Consider the following 16,235-nt stretch of genomic DNA (forward strand, 5'->3'; position numbering starts at 1 on the left):
ACACTGTGACTATGAGGCAACTCATAAGACGATACGAGGATAGCAGAACAGAAAGGCAGGAGATGCCTGGATACGGACGGCATTGTTGAGCTCTAGGACCACAAACTCCAGACAATGAATTATGTGAGAGAAGAATATCTTATTAATAAGTCAGGTTTCCTGTTATGTGCAGCCAAACGCATGTGTAACTGATCCAGCAGGGATTCCATCAACATTTTATTTTAAGGGGTAAAATAACCTAGAGTTAGAAATGAAGACGTGTCCAAAAAATACCCTCCCGCCCTACACAATTATGTGCTCTTCCCACTCTCCTGCTAAGATGCAAGGTGGGGGTGACTCCTGAAATCAAGACGGGCTGTAACCACACTCCGAGGTCACATCCTTGTCACAGATCTCTCCCGCACAGAAAGACCCACGCGGGCACACCCTCCTCCCCTTTCCCTGACCCAAGCCGAAGGCCAGTTGCCTTTCCAACCATCTCCTGGAAGTCATCCTCCTGCATCAGCTCCAGTTACCCACCCTGTGTCCCCACACCAGGCCAAGCCACAGATAGGCTGCTGAAGTGGATGGACACATTGCATGGTCGGCTACAGCCTTTGCTCCACATCCTCCCTGTCTCCACTTGCAACAAGATGCGGGTGCCTGGGGTTGGGGGGCTCAGGACAGAGTGACAGTGACGCAAGCTACTCCAAGGGGCCTCTGGCCAAGCCCACAACTCCTCAGCCAGCACTGGCCACGAAAAAGCCCCCCGCATGCCCAGCACCAGCCACCAACACTGGAAGTGGCTTTTACTGGTTCCTCCTCCTCCAGTCTCTAAATGCTGGAGTATTCCAGGGTGAAGGCCTGAGCCTCCCGCACACCTGCCTCTTTCATAGCATCCCAGCTCAGTCAATGGCAGCTCAAGCCAAAGGCTTTGGAGTCATTCTCCGCTCCTTTCTGTCTCTCACCTGCAATGCCCTACTCACCCATGAGCAACCTATTAGGTCCACCTTCAAAACATCCAGAATCTGACCATTTCTCCTGCCACCCCCACCACCCTGTTCTCAGCCAGCATCCTCCCCTGCCTGGAATTCTAGTGTTGCCTCCTACTGCCCTCCCTGCTGCCAGCATCATCCCTAAAGTCTCCACACAGAGCCAGGGGGCCTGTCTGAACTGAAGCCACACACACTGCTCCTGTACTCCGAGCCGGGCAGGGGTCTGGGCCCTTCCAGGAGTGGACACAGCCTGGCATGGTGCGCCCACGCGGCTTCCTCGCCACTCCTCTCCCCTCTCACTCCATTCAGCCACCCTGGCCCCCTCTCTGCTCCCCAGACATACCTGGCTCGCTCTGCCTAAGAGCCTCTGAGCTGCTGCTCCCCAGATGTGGCCTGGGCTCGCTCCCCACCTCCCTCAGCCCTCTGCTCAAATGTCCCTCCTCAGTATGGCCGTCTCTGACCCCCTGTGTAAACTGCACCACCCCGCCCATGTGAGGGGGAGATCCCCTGCCCCCGCTCCCACACCGTTCCCTCCACCACATTGCACCTAGCACCAGCGGGCATGTGATGTATTCCTCTTATTCTTATTTATTAAGTGTCTCTCCTATCCTCACCAGAACGTAATATCTGGGAGAACAGGAGCTTTTGTCTGTCTTGTTCCCTGCTGTGTCTCTAGAACCAAAAACAGCCCCTGATACACGGCGGTGCTCAAAAATAATTTAAAAAAAAAAAAGTTAGCTAATGAGCTCGCTTGTCTAACTTCCCTACACTCTCTTCTAACCTGTGTCAAATGTTACCCAAAAGCTGACAAGGAGCGGACTCTGCAGTGGGGGCTGCCTGAGGTCTGGGTGTGTGTGTAAAGCCCACCCTCTCCCCCGCCCATCCGCTGGAAAGCCCCATGGCATCTTGCGTGCCCAAGGAGAAAGTCATTTTCCCCACACATTCTTGCCCATCTTCCCATCTCCACAAATGCTATTTCCATCGGCCTAATGCACCCAAATCTCAGGGCTCATCCCTGATTCCCAGCCATTCCCACAGCAGTGCAACCCGTCTCTTCCATCTCCAAATACCTCTCAGACCCGACGTCCTGTTGTCTCTGTGAGCCAACCCACCCTGAGTTAGGCGTGGGATTCACCCTGGGAGCAATGCCTCCCCTATGCTTTGACACCAACAGGCAGCTCTGCGCACCGAAGGAGCTTGGGAAATATGAGACCCCAGAAACATCCACAGCAGTAAGAAGTGGGCAGCTCTGAGCGCCTTGAAACCCAGGCTCCTCTGGGCTCTGACTGAAGCACCTAAACCACAAAAGAAACTCCCACATGGCACCCCTGTCACCTATTTGTAGCACATTCAGAAGGCGGGACTCTGTGCAGATTGCTAACCCCCCCACCTCTGTTTGTTTCCTGGTCTTACTGGTCTCGTGGTCCCCAAACCCTTGCACAATTTCTTTAGTCTTCTATATTGCATGTAATCTTGGGCCACCTTGAATCTTTTGTGAAAGAGATGACGAATCATAGTAATAGTTACGTTTATTGAGCAATTACTGTATGTCAGGCACCATTCTAAGCACTTTACACAATTATCTCATCGAAACCTCAAAACAATCTAAAGGAGAAGGTATTAGTTTTAGCTTCATTCTACAACTGAGGCCCGGACAGGCTGAGCAACTTGTCCAAGGTCACTAACCTAGGAAGTAGCAAGGCTGGGACTTGAACCCACGTCTGTCTGGCTATAAAAGCATGAGTTCTGGGCTGACTGCATGTGATTCTCAGGAGGGCTGGGGAGTGTGGTACAATGGTTAGCAGCTCTGCCCTTCACAGACATGCAAATTGGAATTCAAATCCAGATATTTCAAGACCTCCCGGGACATAGGGTCCCATATCATAGCAAACATATTAAAATGCACCCACATTTCACATTTGATATCTCTTTGGGCTAGATAACTTATTTTCAAGGATGTTTCTCAACTTTCTTTTGAAGTTATTTGGTGCCGAAAAACATTCACTTTAAAAATTGGCTGTGATTTATCAGCACGTATCAGGAATTTGTGCAACATGAGAAAATCCAGGCAGCAAATTGTTTTCAAATGAAGTTTTTATGAATGTTTAACAATTAATGAGGCCAACATAAAGCTGCACTCTGTAGATGTTTAAACATTTATCCATTTTTATCTCACAGGTTTCTTCTCATCTTTGGGAGCCAATGTGTTCTTTTTACAAACCATGAATAGATATTCTTGAGGACTCGCTGAAAAATTCACAGAACCGAGGCACAGTGGGTGAGTCCCAGCTTTGCTACTATTAAGCTGTGCACCCTTGGACCAGGCACTCAGCCTCTCTGGGCCCACTTCCCCATCTGCAAGTAGGTTAGAGGACCCAATAGGATAACACACAATGCCTGCTGGGGCCTTATCCAGAGTAAGCATCCATAATCCTGAGCAATAAAGGAGAAGAGACAGGCAACAGGCCTGTATGTGGCACCTGAATGGAGCAAACACCTTCGGGATATTGCACCAAAACTGACGCATAGATTTTCTAAGCTTCTGGTCAACCCCTACCCACTGGGAACTTTTTTGAAAGGAATAACTTGGCCAACTCCAAACAGAGGTTGCAGTTTGGTACCAGAATAAAACAATCTTGTCCTAGTTTGCCCAAGACCATCCCAGTTTTAAAACTGAAAGAAAGCCCTAGTGTGGAAGCAACCCCTGGGTCTACTGAGGAATGAATGGATAAACAAAATGTGGTATAGACATACTGCTACGGTTTGAATGCTTTGTCCCTTCCAAAATTCATGTTGAAATGTGATCCCCAATGCAACAGTATTGAGAGGTATGGCCATCAGGAGGGGACTGAGTCAGGAGGGCATTAGGCATCCCTTGATGTGACGCAGGGAGTCTGCCCCTCCCATCCCTTTCCCCATGGGAGGACACAGCAGCAAGGCAGCATCTTGGAAACAGACGGCAGCCTTCGACAGACGCCGAACCTGCCGGCACCTTGGTCTGGAACTCCCAACCTCCGGAACTGTGAGAAGTTTCTGTTCTTTATAAATTACCCAGTCTCAGGTATTTTGTTATAGCAGCACAAATGGACTAACACACAATCAATGGAATATTATTCAACCTTAAAAAGGAAGGAGATTCCAACATACGCCACAACATGGATGAGGCTTTAGGATGGCTGCTCAGTAAAATGAGCCAGGCACAAAAGGACAAATACTGCACAATTCCACTGCTATGAGGTAACCAGAGTAGTCAAGTTCATAGAGACAGAAAGTAGAATGGTGCTCATCGGGACTGGAGGAGGGGGAGTGGAGAGTTGAATGGGAACAGAACTTCAGTTTGGGAAGATTAAAAGGTCTGTGGATGGGTAGTGGTGATGGTTGCACAACATTATCAATGAATTTAATGCCAATGAACTATCCACTTAAAAATTATCAAGATGGCTGGGCGCGGTGGCTCACACCTGTAATCCCAGCAATTTGGGAGGCCGAGGTGGGCAGATCACAAGGTCAGGAGTTCGAGACCAGCCTGGCCAACACGGTGAAACCCCGCCTCTACTAAAATTACAAAAATCAGCTGGGTGTGGTGGCATGCGCCTGTAATACCAGCTACTTGGGAGGCTGAGGCAGGAGAATTGCTTGAACCTGGGAGGCGGAGGTTGCAGTGAGCTAAGACTGCACTACTGCACTCCATCCTGGGTGCCAGAGCAAGACTCTGTCTCAAGGAAAAAAAAAAAAAAAAAAGAGCAAGATGTTAAATTTTATGTTCTGTGCAGTTTGCCACAATTAAAAGCAATAAGAAAAAATATTTAAACAAAACAAAAAGCCCCACACTGACGGACAAAGCAGAACACTGGTCACACACCCCTGAGGAGGCCCTCACCTGAGCCAGCAGCCAGTCCACCAGCTTGCTCCCGGGAAGCACTGACTTGTAGGTCTTCAGGTGATAATCACGGTCTCTGTGGAGAAGGTGAGCGCACAGTGAGCAGGGCAGGGCGGGGAGGACAGAGGTGGCGGTGGTCCTGACTTCCCTGCAGGATGTGCCCACGAGTCAAGCATCTCCAGGCTCTCTAGGCATTGGGAAGGGGTCCGAGTCTCAGCCCAGACTCCACACATCACTTGCAGTGTGACCGAGGGCAGGGCTGTTCCAAACCAGGCCTCCTTCCACCTACAGAGTGGGAGGCAGGAGGCAGCAGCTCCAGGGCTCTGGAAACTTTCTGTCTCTAGCCCAGGAGATCTCAGCTGGGGGTGATTTTGCCCTCAGGGTATGTCTGGAGACATTTTTGGCTGTCAAGACCTGGAGGGGCTCCGGCAGGGGTGCTGCTGCCATCCCGTGTGTAGAGGCCGGGGATGCTGCTGAAGATCCTACAATGCCAGGCAGCCCCCAACAGAGACTCATCCTGGCTACGATGCCACCGGTGCCGAGGCTGGGGAGCCATGTTGACTCTCACAGAGTGGCAGGGGAGACCCTCCATTCTTTCCTTTCCTTTTTCCTTTTTGTTTTGTGGTTGACATTGATGTATTTAAACCAAACCAATGTGGAAAGCCCCTGCAAGGGGCTGGTGTGGTCTATCAGGGCCGGCAGCACAGAGGCCTGTGAGTTTCACGGTTCTTTCCTGAGGTAACTGCCCTGGCCTGTGACAGCATCTGAATCCCTGCCGAGCCTGGATCCCATGGGTTCCGCTAACCTTGCAGCCGAACTGCAACAACTTCTCAGCCTCTGAAGCTGTGACAAAAACGCGCTTCTGTGGCCAGTCCATGCCAAGGCTGATAAAGTCTAGTTGGAGGATTTCTCTCAGGCTTTAGGACTGGGGGGGTCTAACAGGCTCCACGTGCAGTTGGTGGGGGTCTGCTACCTTCCCCAGCTGCTTCCTTCTTTGAGGCTGGCCAAGGAGCCCCACCTGCCTTCTGGGGCTTGCACAAGAGCAGCAGCAGAGGAGCCCAGGAGGGCGGAGGCAGGATGGCAGATGAAAGTGGTTCCCAGGGCCTGACATCCCACGGGGCCAGCAAATGCTAGGAAATGGTCCTTCCTCTCCACTCTTCCGAGAGGTGATAAGAGCTATCAGGTCAGAGGGACAGAAAAATCTGCAGCTGGGATAAGAATCAGGTCACCCTCTCTCCCTTCATCCACAACTGTGAGCTTTGTGGTAAAAAGAATAACCAATCTCTGGCGTTCATTATACAATGCCAGGAGCCATTCAAAGCACCTTCCGTGAATTTAATCCTCATGGCAACCCAAGAGGTGAGAGCTATTCTTATATCCACTTAACAGATGCAGAAACAGAAGCAAAAGAAGTTAATCATCTTTCAACATTCACTGACAAGCTTTTACTGAGTTCCTAGGCCTCTGCTCTCCAATAGGTAGCCATTTTAATTTAAATTTCAATCAATTAGGCCAGGCACGGTGGCTCACACCTGTAATCCCAGCACTCTGGGAGGCTGAGGCAGGCAGATCACTTGAGATCAGGAGTTCGAGACCAGCCTGGCCAACATGGTGAAACCCCATCTCTACTAACAATATAGAAATTACCCAGGCATGGTGGTGCATGCCTGTAATCCCAGCTACTCAGGAGGCTGATGCAGGAGAATCGCTTGAATCCAGGAGGCAGAGGTTGCAGTGAGCCGAGATCGTGCCAATGCACTCCAGCCTGGGCAACAGACCGAGACTCCGTCTCAAAAAAAAAAAGAAAAAGAAAAAACCAAACATATAAAAAAAGGCCAGGTGCAGTGGTTCACGCCTGTAATTCCAGCACTTTGGGAGGCCAAGGCAGGCGGATCACTTGAAGTCAGGAGTTCGAGCCCAGCCTGGCCAACATGGTGAAACCCCACTTCTACTAAAAATACAAAAATTAGCCGGGCCTGGTGGTAGGCACCTGTAATCCCAGCCACTCAGGCAGCTGAGGCATGAGAATCACTTGAACCCGGGAGGTGGAGGTTGCAGTAAGCCAAGATTGCGCCACCGCACTCCAACTTGGGGGACAGAACGAGGCTCTGTCTCAAAAAAAAAAATTAGCTAGGCATGGTGGTGTACGCCTGTAGTCCCAGCTACCTGGGAGGCTCAGGTGGGAGAACTGCCTGAGCCTGGAGGTTGAGACTGCAGTGAGCCGTGATTGCACCACTGCAATCCAGCCTGGGTAACGGAGCAAGACCCTGTCTCAAAAAAAAAAAAAAAAAGAAGAAGAAAATTAAAATGAAGAAAGGGAGCTGATATCGTTGGGCTGTGTCCCCACCCAAATCTCATCTTGAATGGCAGCTCTCATAATTCCCACATACTGTGGGAGGGACCCAGTGGGAAACTACTGAATCGTGGGGCAGTTCCCCCATACTGTTCTTGTGGTAGTGAATAAGTCTCACAAGATCTGATGGTTTCATAAGAGGAAACTCCTTTCACTTGGCTGTCATTTTCCTTTTGCCTGCCAGGTAAGACGTGCCTTTCACATACCTCCATGATTGAGAGGCCTCCCCAGCCATGTGGGACTGTGAATCCATTAAACCTCCTTTTCTTTATAAATTACCCAGTCTTGGCTATGTCTTTATCAGGAGCATGAAAACAGACTAATACAGAGGACAGAAAGTACCAGGTTGGTGACACTTTATGAAGGTAGGCAGGGAAGACCCCTGTAATATGGAGGCGTTTGAAGGAAGTGAGGGAACGAATATGAAGGTATGCAGAGGAAAGGCATCCTAAGCAAAGGGAACAGCAGGCACAAAGGCCCTGAGGTGGAGCCCATTATTATCCCCATTTCACAGAGGAAACGGTTGAGGCACAGAGAGGCTAAGTAACTCTGCCCAAGGTCACACAGCTGCTAACTAGGAGGGAGGTTCAAGCTCAGTCTGTCTGGCTCCAGAACTGACACCTGCATCACTACACTGCAGTGCTTCCCACAATTTAATTCAGTTAATCCTAATGACAAATCTAAAGGATAGGTGCCACTGCGAGCCCCATTTAATGGAGAAGGAGACTGGAGCTCAGAGAGGTTAAGTTGCCAGCCCAAGGCCACACAGCTGAGAAGAGGTAGAGGTGAAATTGGAGCTTGGAAAGAGTAACTTACTTGATCACCGGGGTGTAGAGGCTGTGAAGACGGCAGTAAAGCCTCACACCCTGAAAGAAAAAAGGGGAGGAATTCTGGGATCAGGCCACACCCTTCACGAGCCTCCAAATCCAGGCTGATGGGAGAGATGGCTTCCAGGACGGGGCAGGGCAGGGTAATGGGGGCAGGGGTGAGTTGTGGGCAGTGGAGAAGGCAAACAAGCCAAGGGGCACAGGCCTGCTCTGAGGCGAACCCAGGGTGGAGGTGAACGAGGCCAGCTGAGTCAGAGTCACAGGGGTGGAGGGCCCCTACCTTGGACATGATGTCCTCCAGCTCACTTCGGGCCTTGTAGGTACCATCGTCGTAGCGGAAGCGATACATCACCTGCTCATTCTTGAACTGGTGCTTGTCGGAAACTGGAGAGACAGGAGGACCTGTGACGCTGGGCACGCCCCCTCAGCCCCTCCCGGCCACGCCCCCCAGCATTAGCCTTCACTGCCAGCCACGCCCCCTCTGCCCCTCCCAGTCACACCCACCAGCATCAGGCTTCACTGCTGGCCAGGCTTTTTTTTCACTGAAACCCCACGAGGTGGGTGCTATGACTTCCCCATTTTGCACATGAGGATACCCCATCCTCCTGCTACGTGCAGGACCCTGCTGAGACTTGCAGCTTGGGGTGGGGCCTCTACAGGGGTGAGGGACACAGAAATGCCCCTGATCCAGCCTGCACTGGGACCCCTCCGGCTCAGCATGTCCTTGGATCTAGATCACCAATGGATGGGTGGGGACAAGCATGCTGGGGCCTGAGACCACATTGCTGAGATTTACGGAGCCATCTCTATCCCACAAAGTCATGCTTGATGCTTCAGATCCATTAGCAATGCCTATAAGGCCCTAACCTTCAAGATACCAATCACCTCACGCCTACACTGGCCCGAACCACCTTCGCCTCCCACCTGGACTATCACAGCAGCCTCTTTGCTGGGCTCCCTGCTGTCACCCTTGGTCCCAACAGTCTCCACAGGGCAGCCAGAGGGATTCTGCCAGCGTGTTCATCCAAGCAGGTCTTTCCTCTATGCAGAGCTCAGCAACAGCTTCATAGCTCACTCAGAGTAAAAGCCAAAGACCCTACAATTCTCTATAGGATCTCATCTCACCTCCTGGACTCTCCCATCAGCCCTGTGCCCTCTGACCTCGTCTCCTACCACGCCCCCTCCTCACTCTGAGGCAGCCACACTCCCTCCCTGCTATTCCCTGCACAACCCACTTAGACTCTGCCTGAGGACTTTGCACTGGCTGTTCCCTCTGCCTGGAACCATCATGCCCACCTGGGTCCCTCCCTCACTGGTGGCTCAGGTCCTGGTTCCAATGTTACCTTCTTGGTGAGGCCTTCCCCATCTCCCCTATTCAAAAGTGAATACCAACACCACACTCTTTACCCTCCTTCCCTAGCACCTATCATGTTTTACTACCTTGCTTTGTAAAGATAAGCAAGTAAAGATCTTATCGTCCCCTCCAACTACAAGGTCGGCTCCATGACGACAGGCACGTCCTCCTCCCGTTCATTGTGGTGTGAACAGTGCCTGCCACATTATAGGCACTCAATAAATATTTGCTGAATAACTAAAACTTAACCAAATGGTTCTTGACATTTCTTGAAGGGACAGATAAAAGATTCTACTCCCCTGCCCCCAGGTTTTTGAGGTATCCCTGATTTGCTGGTGCCTAAGAGGCAGTTTTACAAGGGCATCCATGTTCCTGCGGGCCACACTGTGCCCAGAAAACACGGCGGCTGCATGAAAGGATAGGAGCTGCCTGAGCTAGTGGAAGCATGGCACAGTTGGGGTCTGACCTGTTCCCACCCCTTGGCCCAGCTGGGCCCAGCCCTCCACTCACCATGGTGGATGATGCCATTCTCCAACAGGGCTTGGCCCAAGTTGACTCCTTCTTCCGTCTTGCTGATTTCACCAATTTCTAGGAGCCAGGCAACGAACTCACTGCCAGGAACACAATATGTGGTTGAGAGGATTTCCCCAATGCTGGGACCACAGGGACCAGCACTAAGCTGGCCTGGCCACATCCACCCCTGGGAATAACAGCTAGAACTTCCCACAGGGAAGCCGAGTGTAGTAGTCTATAGCCCTTGGGGTTGTACTGAGGCTTCATGCTTATTACCAATAGCAGAGAGGAGAGTGTGACCAGATTCCAGGTCTGCCTCAGGCTCACTGGATGGATGCATGGATGGATGGAAGGAAGGAAGGAAGGGAGAGAGGGAGAGAGGGAGAGAGGGAGAGAGGGAGAGAGGGAGAGAGGGAGAGAGGGAGAGAGGGAGAGAGGGAGAGAGGGAGAGAGGGAGGGAGGGAGGGAAGGAGGGAAGGAAGCTGGGCAGGCAGGTTGGTGGATGAGCGACTACATAGATGGATGGATGGATGGATGGATGTCCGGCCAGACAGACAGCCAGCAGCACATGGGCAGGTAGGTAAGTGGGTAAGTGGATGAATGAACAGACAGATGACTTAATATGGGGTGGATGAAGAAGAGAGTGAGTAGATGGGTGGATGGGTCAGGGATGGATCACAGATGGCTAGATGGAGTGGTGGCTGGACAGATGAACAGAAGGAATGGACAAACATGCAGGAAGAAATAATAGGGGGCCAGAAAGATGATGGTGGGGAGTCAGGCAAGCTAACAGTGATGAAACCATGTCATTTCCATATTCAAAACCCTCCCACAGGCTTATTACTCACAAAAAAAATCCCAACTCTTCCCACACGGACATAAACAAGGCCCAGCATGACCCACTCCCACCCTGACTGATCTCACCCCCAATACCTCTCACTAGTTATGCCTTAGCCACACCTACCATCTTTCCCTTGTTAAAAAATACCAGACTCCTCCCTGCCTCGGGGCTGCTGCACTTGCTGTTCCTTCTGCCTGGAATGCCCTTCCTCAGCTCTTCATGCAACTGTTCCTTCTCATCCTTCAGGTCTCAGCACAAACGTCATCTCCTCAGAGAAGCCTTCCCTGACTACCTCATTTAAAATGGTCCCCGACCCCTATCCAATCCATCACATCTCTGTGTTGCTTCCTTTTTTGCTCTTTTCACTGTCTGAAGTGGTCTTGTTTACAGATTTATTTTACGTATTTATTGGCCATCTCCCCCAACCAGAATGTAATGACGTGAACAGGGTGTTTTCTCTATCTTATTCATGGCACTATCCCAGCACCTACCAGAGGGCCTGATGCAGAGCGGGGCTCAATGATCATTTATGGAACAAATGAAGTAATGAACCATCCGACAGAAAGGAATGTTCTGAGGTCGGCAGGAAGGTCTCGGGGAGACAGAAGTGCTCCTAGGCCAGAGGAAGACAGGCAGCTTTTCCAACTCCCACGTGACTGCCCGGTGGTGAGAGGCTCAGCCGGGGCCCCAGGTCCTAGTTCTTGCGGGTGCTTCTCAGGCTCAGCCCAGAGCTCAACCCACTCAAACTCAGCAGGAAAAGGGAGAGCCTGGAATGGGGCTGTTTCCGCCGAGGCAATCTGTGTTCAATGAAAGCAGGTGGCAGCTGGCCAGAGCCTGAGCACCCTGCTTATCGAAACCAGCTGTCCCGCCTCCAATTACAGGGCCAGAGGGGGGCAGGGCTATTTTTAGCTTCCTAGTGTTTGGCAGAGCAAAGACCTGCCTGGTGTGTAGGTAGCAGTGCGTGCTGGAGCATTCAGAATGCCCTGGCTGGAGGCAGAGTGGGGTGCAGAAGAAATGCATCTGCTTTGTGGGACAGGCGCCCCAGGTGGGGAAGGGATTGTTCTGGGTCCTGTCCACCCCCAGTTCCATTCTCAAAGTCTTGGAACTCAGGGACAGGGAGAATGTTGCCAGCAGCTGAAGGAGGGGAACAGATGTTTGAGTGCCCACTCTCGGAAGCCCACCAGCTGTCTAATTGGGGGCCGCCTCTGGCACTGATCAGCAACTCTGTGGCCAGGGTTAGGGGACAGGAAGTATCCCACAGCAGCTGCTGGGGCAGACGAAGACGGCCCAGAGGACAGCAACTCTGCCCTATATTTCTGCCCAAACTGGGTCTTGCCATCTTCTGGTGGATCAAGGAGGGTTCACAGCTTGCTGGGCAAAGCTGGGCGGGTCCCTGTGCCTCTCTGGGCCTCATCAGGGCCCACCTGGGAAGTGGCTCACTCAGTCACCTTCTGGATTTAGCAGGCAAAATTTCTCGTCATATGAAATCCTGAGCTGGGATGCAGTATGCAAAAACCCAATAAAATTCATCTCTAGTGCAGGGGTCTCAAACTTTTAAATAGGCAAAACAGGCCAGGAGGAGACTGTGCAGAACCAGCCGGGGCCTGCCGTGTCTAAAGCTGGCAGCCACTCTTCAGTGTAGCCCATCATGGCCCATTATGTTAGAAGACGAACGCATCTAACAGCTTCTCAGGAGAGTGAGGAAATCCAGCATTTCCTGTGAAATCTCCCCATCATTAAATGTTCATATGGAGTCCAACATTTTCTGAAAGCACTACGTGGGCCGAGGAAAACATGTCTGCTAACTCTATCAGGTCAGTGGGGCACTGCTAGCCACCTCTGGGGTACAGGGGAGAGTGTTCTGGGCAGGGGGATCAGCGCACACAGAGGCCCTGAGAGGTAAGGTCAGGAAACCAGCAATCTGCCAGTGGGGAGGGGCGCTGGCATGCCAAGGGCAGCTAGGTCCAAGCTCCCAGAAAGACACAGCTCAGGACAGTGTGAGGAAAGCTGGAGATACAAGAAGGCAATCTAGCTTGATGGGCAGTCTGAGAGTCAGGGATGGCATGGTGAGCTGAGAGTTAGGATGTGTCAGCTTTCATCCCTCCTTCCTTCCCACCTCCTAGAATCATTCACCCACTAAACATCTACTTAGCCTACTATGGGCCACAGCCAGGGGCACAAGGAATACACTCTGCAGTCTTCCTAAGAAAGCCGCCTGAGCTCAGGCCCAAGGTACCACTTACGACCCAACACAAGAATCCCTTTTTCTTGCCTGATTCCTCCATGGGCCGTGGGCTCCAAGAGGGTAGGGACTGGGGGGTACCCAGTGGAATACCCATCCCTGTGACTCCACGGCTCAGGGATGCCTCCTGGAGATGACAATGTTGGACAAATCCTTACCGACCCTCTCGTGCACACTAACACCCTGCACCTGTGTGTACAGGTGGCCAAGACACCAAGGCCCCTTCCACCTTGGAGCTTTCCCTCTGGCAGACGTCCATAACTGAACGGCATCTAATCTCTGCCAAGGGTGAAACCCAAGGCCTTCTTCCAGGAAGCTTTTCCTGACGGCCCCTGCCAGACACGCCGCGTCATACCTGGTAACCCTGAGCTCTGACAGCTCCACCAGTGCCCTCGATCTGGATCCTCATCTCACTCCACTACCGAGACTCCTCCAGTGGCTTCCCACAGCACCAAGACGGAAATGTGAGCTGCTTGCCAAGGCCCTGCCTGAGGTGACCCACTTTAACTGCTGAGGCCACATCTCCTGCCCCTCCGACCACTCACCGCTCCAGCCACAATGGCCTCCTGCTGTTCCACCATCACTCAAAGCTCACTGCGGACTCAGGGCTTTCGCGCCTACTGCTTCCTAAGCCAGGAATGCTGTTCCCCACACCCTCTCATGGCTGGCTCTTGCTTGTCTTTCAGATCGTGGTTAAATGTCACTTCCCCTGAGAGGTCCTGACTGCCCACTCTGCTGAACCAGCCCCATTTCCTCTTGTCCTGACTTCACGCTAAGTATTTCCTTAGCGCATTCATCAAGTTGCTGAAATTCCCTTCTTTCTATCTGTCTCCTCTTCTGTTGTCTGATTTCCCCCACTGGATGCTTACCTCTATGAGGGCAGGGACTTCATCTGTCCTATTCCCGACTGGCACATAGCAGGGACTCGGTAACACTGAGTGGGTGAATGAATGAGTGAATCTGTTTTGTCTCCCCTACTAATCTGACGATGCCAGAGGGCACAGGCCATGCTCCTCCCAGGACACCCTCCACATTAATACACAGATTTTATTCCTTGCTTTTTAAATGCGGCATCTAAGAGATTTTTCTCTGAGTAGGGCAGAAAGAGGCCCCTCCTTCATACACTCATCATGCACAGCCAGTATGATTCCCACGAGTCTCACCAACACTGTGCTGCACACGTCACGTGTGTTCTCTCACTGTATCCTCCGACAGTCCTCAGAGGCACATTTTATTATCTCCCTTTAACTGATCATTCACTGAGGTTCAGAGAGGTTAAGAAACTTCCCCAATGTCACACAGCTAGAAAGTGAGGGAACCAAGACTTGAGTCCAAATCTAACTCAAAGCCAACCCTTGAGGGTGATAAAGACAAATCAGGCCGGGTGCAGTGGCTCACGTCTGTAATCCCAGCACATCGGGAAGCCAAGGCGAGAGCATTTGCAAGACCCCCATCTGTACAAAAAAAAATAAAAATTAGCTATAGAAGCCTAGCACAGTGGCACACACCTGTAGTCTCAGCTACTCAGGAGGCAGGAAGATCGCTTGAGCCCAGGAGTTTGAGGCTACAGTGAGTTATGATCACACCACTGTACTCCAGCCTGGGCAACAGAGCGACACCCTGTCTCTAAAAACCAAAAGATAAATCGGACACTTTTTATATTCATGCAGTTCCCTAACAGTGGAGACAGATGTAGAGAGAGAAACTGCTAGGGAAAAATAAAATGTGCTGAGTAGAAATAAAAATGAATAGACAGGCAAAGTACAGTGGGAGACAGCACCAGTGCACTTTGTGATCTTGTACAGAACCCTTCCCCTCTCTGTGCCTCGGTTTCCTCACTTTTAAAATGGGGATAGTGACAGTGACTGTTTCACGGTGTTGTGTGGGGATTAAAAGACATGGCTGAATGCCAGCGCATGCAGCAAAGGGCTTGATCAATATCTCGGAGGCTACCAAGTCTTTCTACCCTGAAGGACCAGGGACGCATCTTGGACAAGAAGATTCAGTAGCGGGACCCTGGCGGGGGTAGCAGGATCACACACCCTACAGCTGTGTGCAGAGCAAAGCCGTGCAGGGAGAAGCGTTTATCAGAATAATCTCCTGCAGAAAGGCTGGCCCTTTCGGACCTGCAGTTACAAAACAAGCTGCTATCTTGGCCCCATTTCAAATGGGCAGTAAAAGAAATCTCTCTAATCCTTCCTGAGGAGGCAGAACTCCTCGAAGTTCTGATCACAGACAGGCTGCCTCATCGGTCCGGACTGAGCAGTTTGGCAGGAGATGGGAAGGTTCTCTGGCCCCAGGGGGCCCGGAAGCAGGCCCCTCCTGAGAGAAAAACCTCCTTTCCTGTGGGATTAGGAGTTGGCTGAAAAGGCCAGCCAGGCTGCCCCGCCCCACCTGCCCCAGCCAGCAGGACTCCAAGGCCCAAACTCTCCTCTCCATGGAAGCTCAGAGCTGGAGTTCCCAATCCTTGAGGAAAATAGGGCACCAAGGCCCTTGAGGGCAACAGGGCAATAGAGTCCACGGCGCCCTGCAGGTTTGAACCCTTCTACTTGCTGCCCCTCCACCACAAGCCTCAGGCCATGATTGCCAGCTGTCCCCAAGTCCACACTAAGCCTCCGTGGCCTGCCCAACATCCATACTGCACCCTGAATGTCTATCAGCATTTCAGCCTCCACCGGGCTCCTGCTCCTTCCCAGGGACCTGCTCCTGCCTCCCCGCCTCTTCCTCCCGTTGGCTTCTGGAGGAGTGCCACCTTCTCACCAGCAGCTCCACTCAGAGGTCTCTGCCCCCTCCTCCTTCCAATGCCATCATCGGTCGGGCCCCAGGGCCCAGGCCTGCCTCTTCTGTCCCTTCAGGTTTCCCTGCACAGTTCAGGCCGTCTCATGGCTTTAAAGACCATTTAACACCATCTCCCATGTGTAGGTCCCCAATGCAGACCTTTCTCCCCAAGTCAAGATTTTGCAACCAACCAACAAGCCCACATCTCCATCTGGGTGTCTACCAGCCTGACGTAACCCGTCCACAACTGCACTCGTGGGCTTCCCACGGCCCCCTGCAGCCTGCTCCTCCCGCCATCATCTTCTCCTTCTCAAAGGAGCAACTCCAGCTTTCCAGCGCCTTGCAGTCCTGAACTCCCTTTACTTTCCCACCCCATCAGCAAATGCTGTTGCCTTTCAAGTTATCCAGAACACAGCCACTGCTCCCTGTCTCCACAATGACCATCCTGGCTCAAGCCTGGCCCACGCAACCTC

At 51.9% G+C, this 16,235-nt stretch overlaps 1 protein-coding gene across 3 annotated transcripts in view; it reads right to left on the reverse strand.

Moving 5' to 3' along the window:
* The window catches only part of PREX1 (phosphatidylinositol-3,4,5-trisphosphate dependent Rac exchange factor 1), a 204,038-nt gene that overhangs the window by 46,705 nt on the left and 141,098 nt on the right, over positions 1-16,235 (reverse strand). For all 3 annotated transcript variants that reach the window (XM_034947457.4, XM_034947458.3, XM_055104985.2), the window contains exons 11-14: positions 9,899-9,999; positions 8,315-8,418; positions 8,024-8,073; positions 4,855-4,930 (exon numbers count right to left, since the gene is read on the reverse strand). In XM_034947457.4, coding sequence (XP_034803348.1) covers positions 4,855-4,930; positions 8,024-8,073; positions 8,315-8,418; positions 9,899-9,999 — 331 coding nt within the window. The remainder of the gene's footprint in view (positions 1-4,854; positions 4,931-8,023; positions 8,074-8,314; positions 8,419-9,898; positions 10,000-16,235) is intronic.

Source organism: Pan paniscus, chromosome 21 (genome assembly GCF_029289425.2).
Source record: "Pan paniscus chromosome 21, NHGRI_mPanPan1-v2.0_pri, whole genome shotgun sequence".
Lineage (NCBI taxonomy): Eukaryota > Metazoa > Chordata > Mammalia > Primates > Hominidae > Pan > Pan paniscus.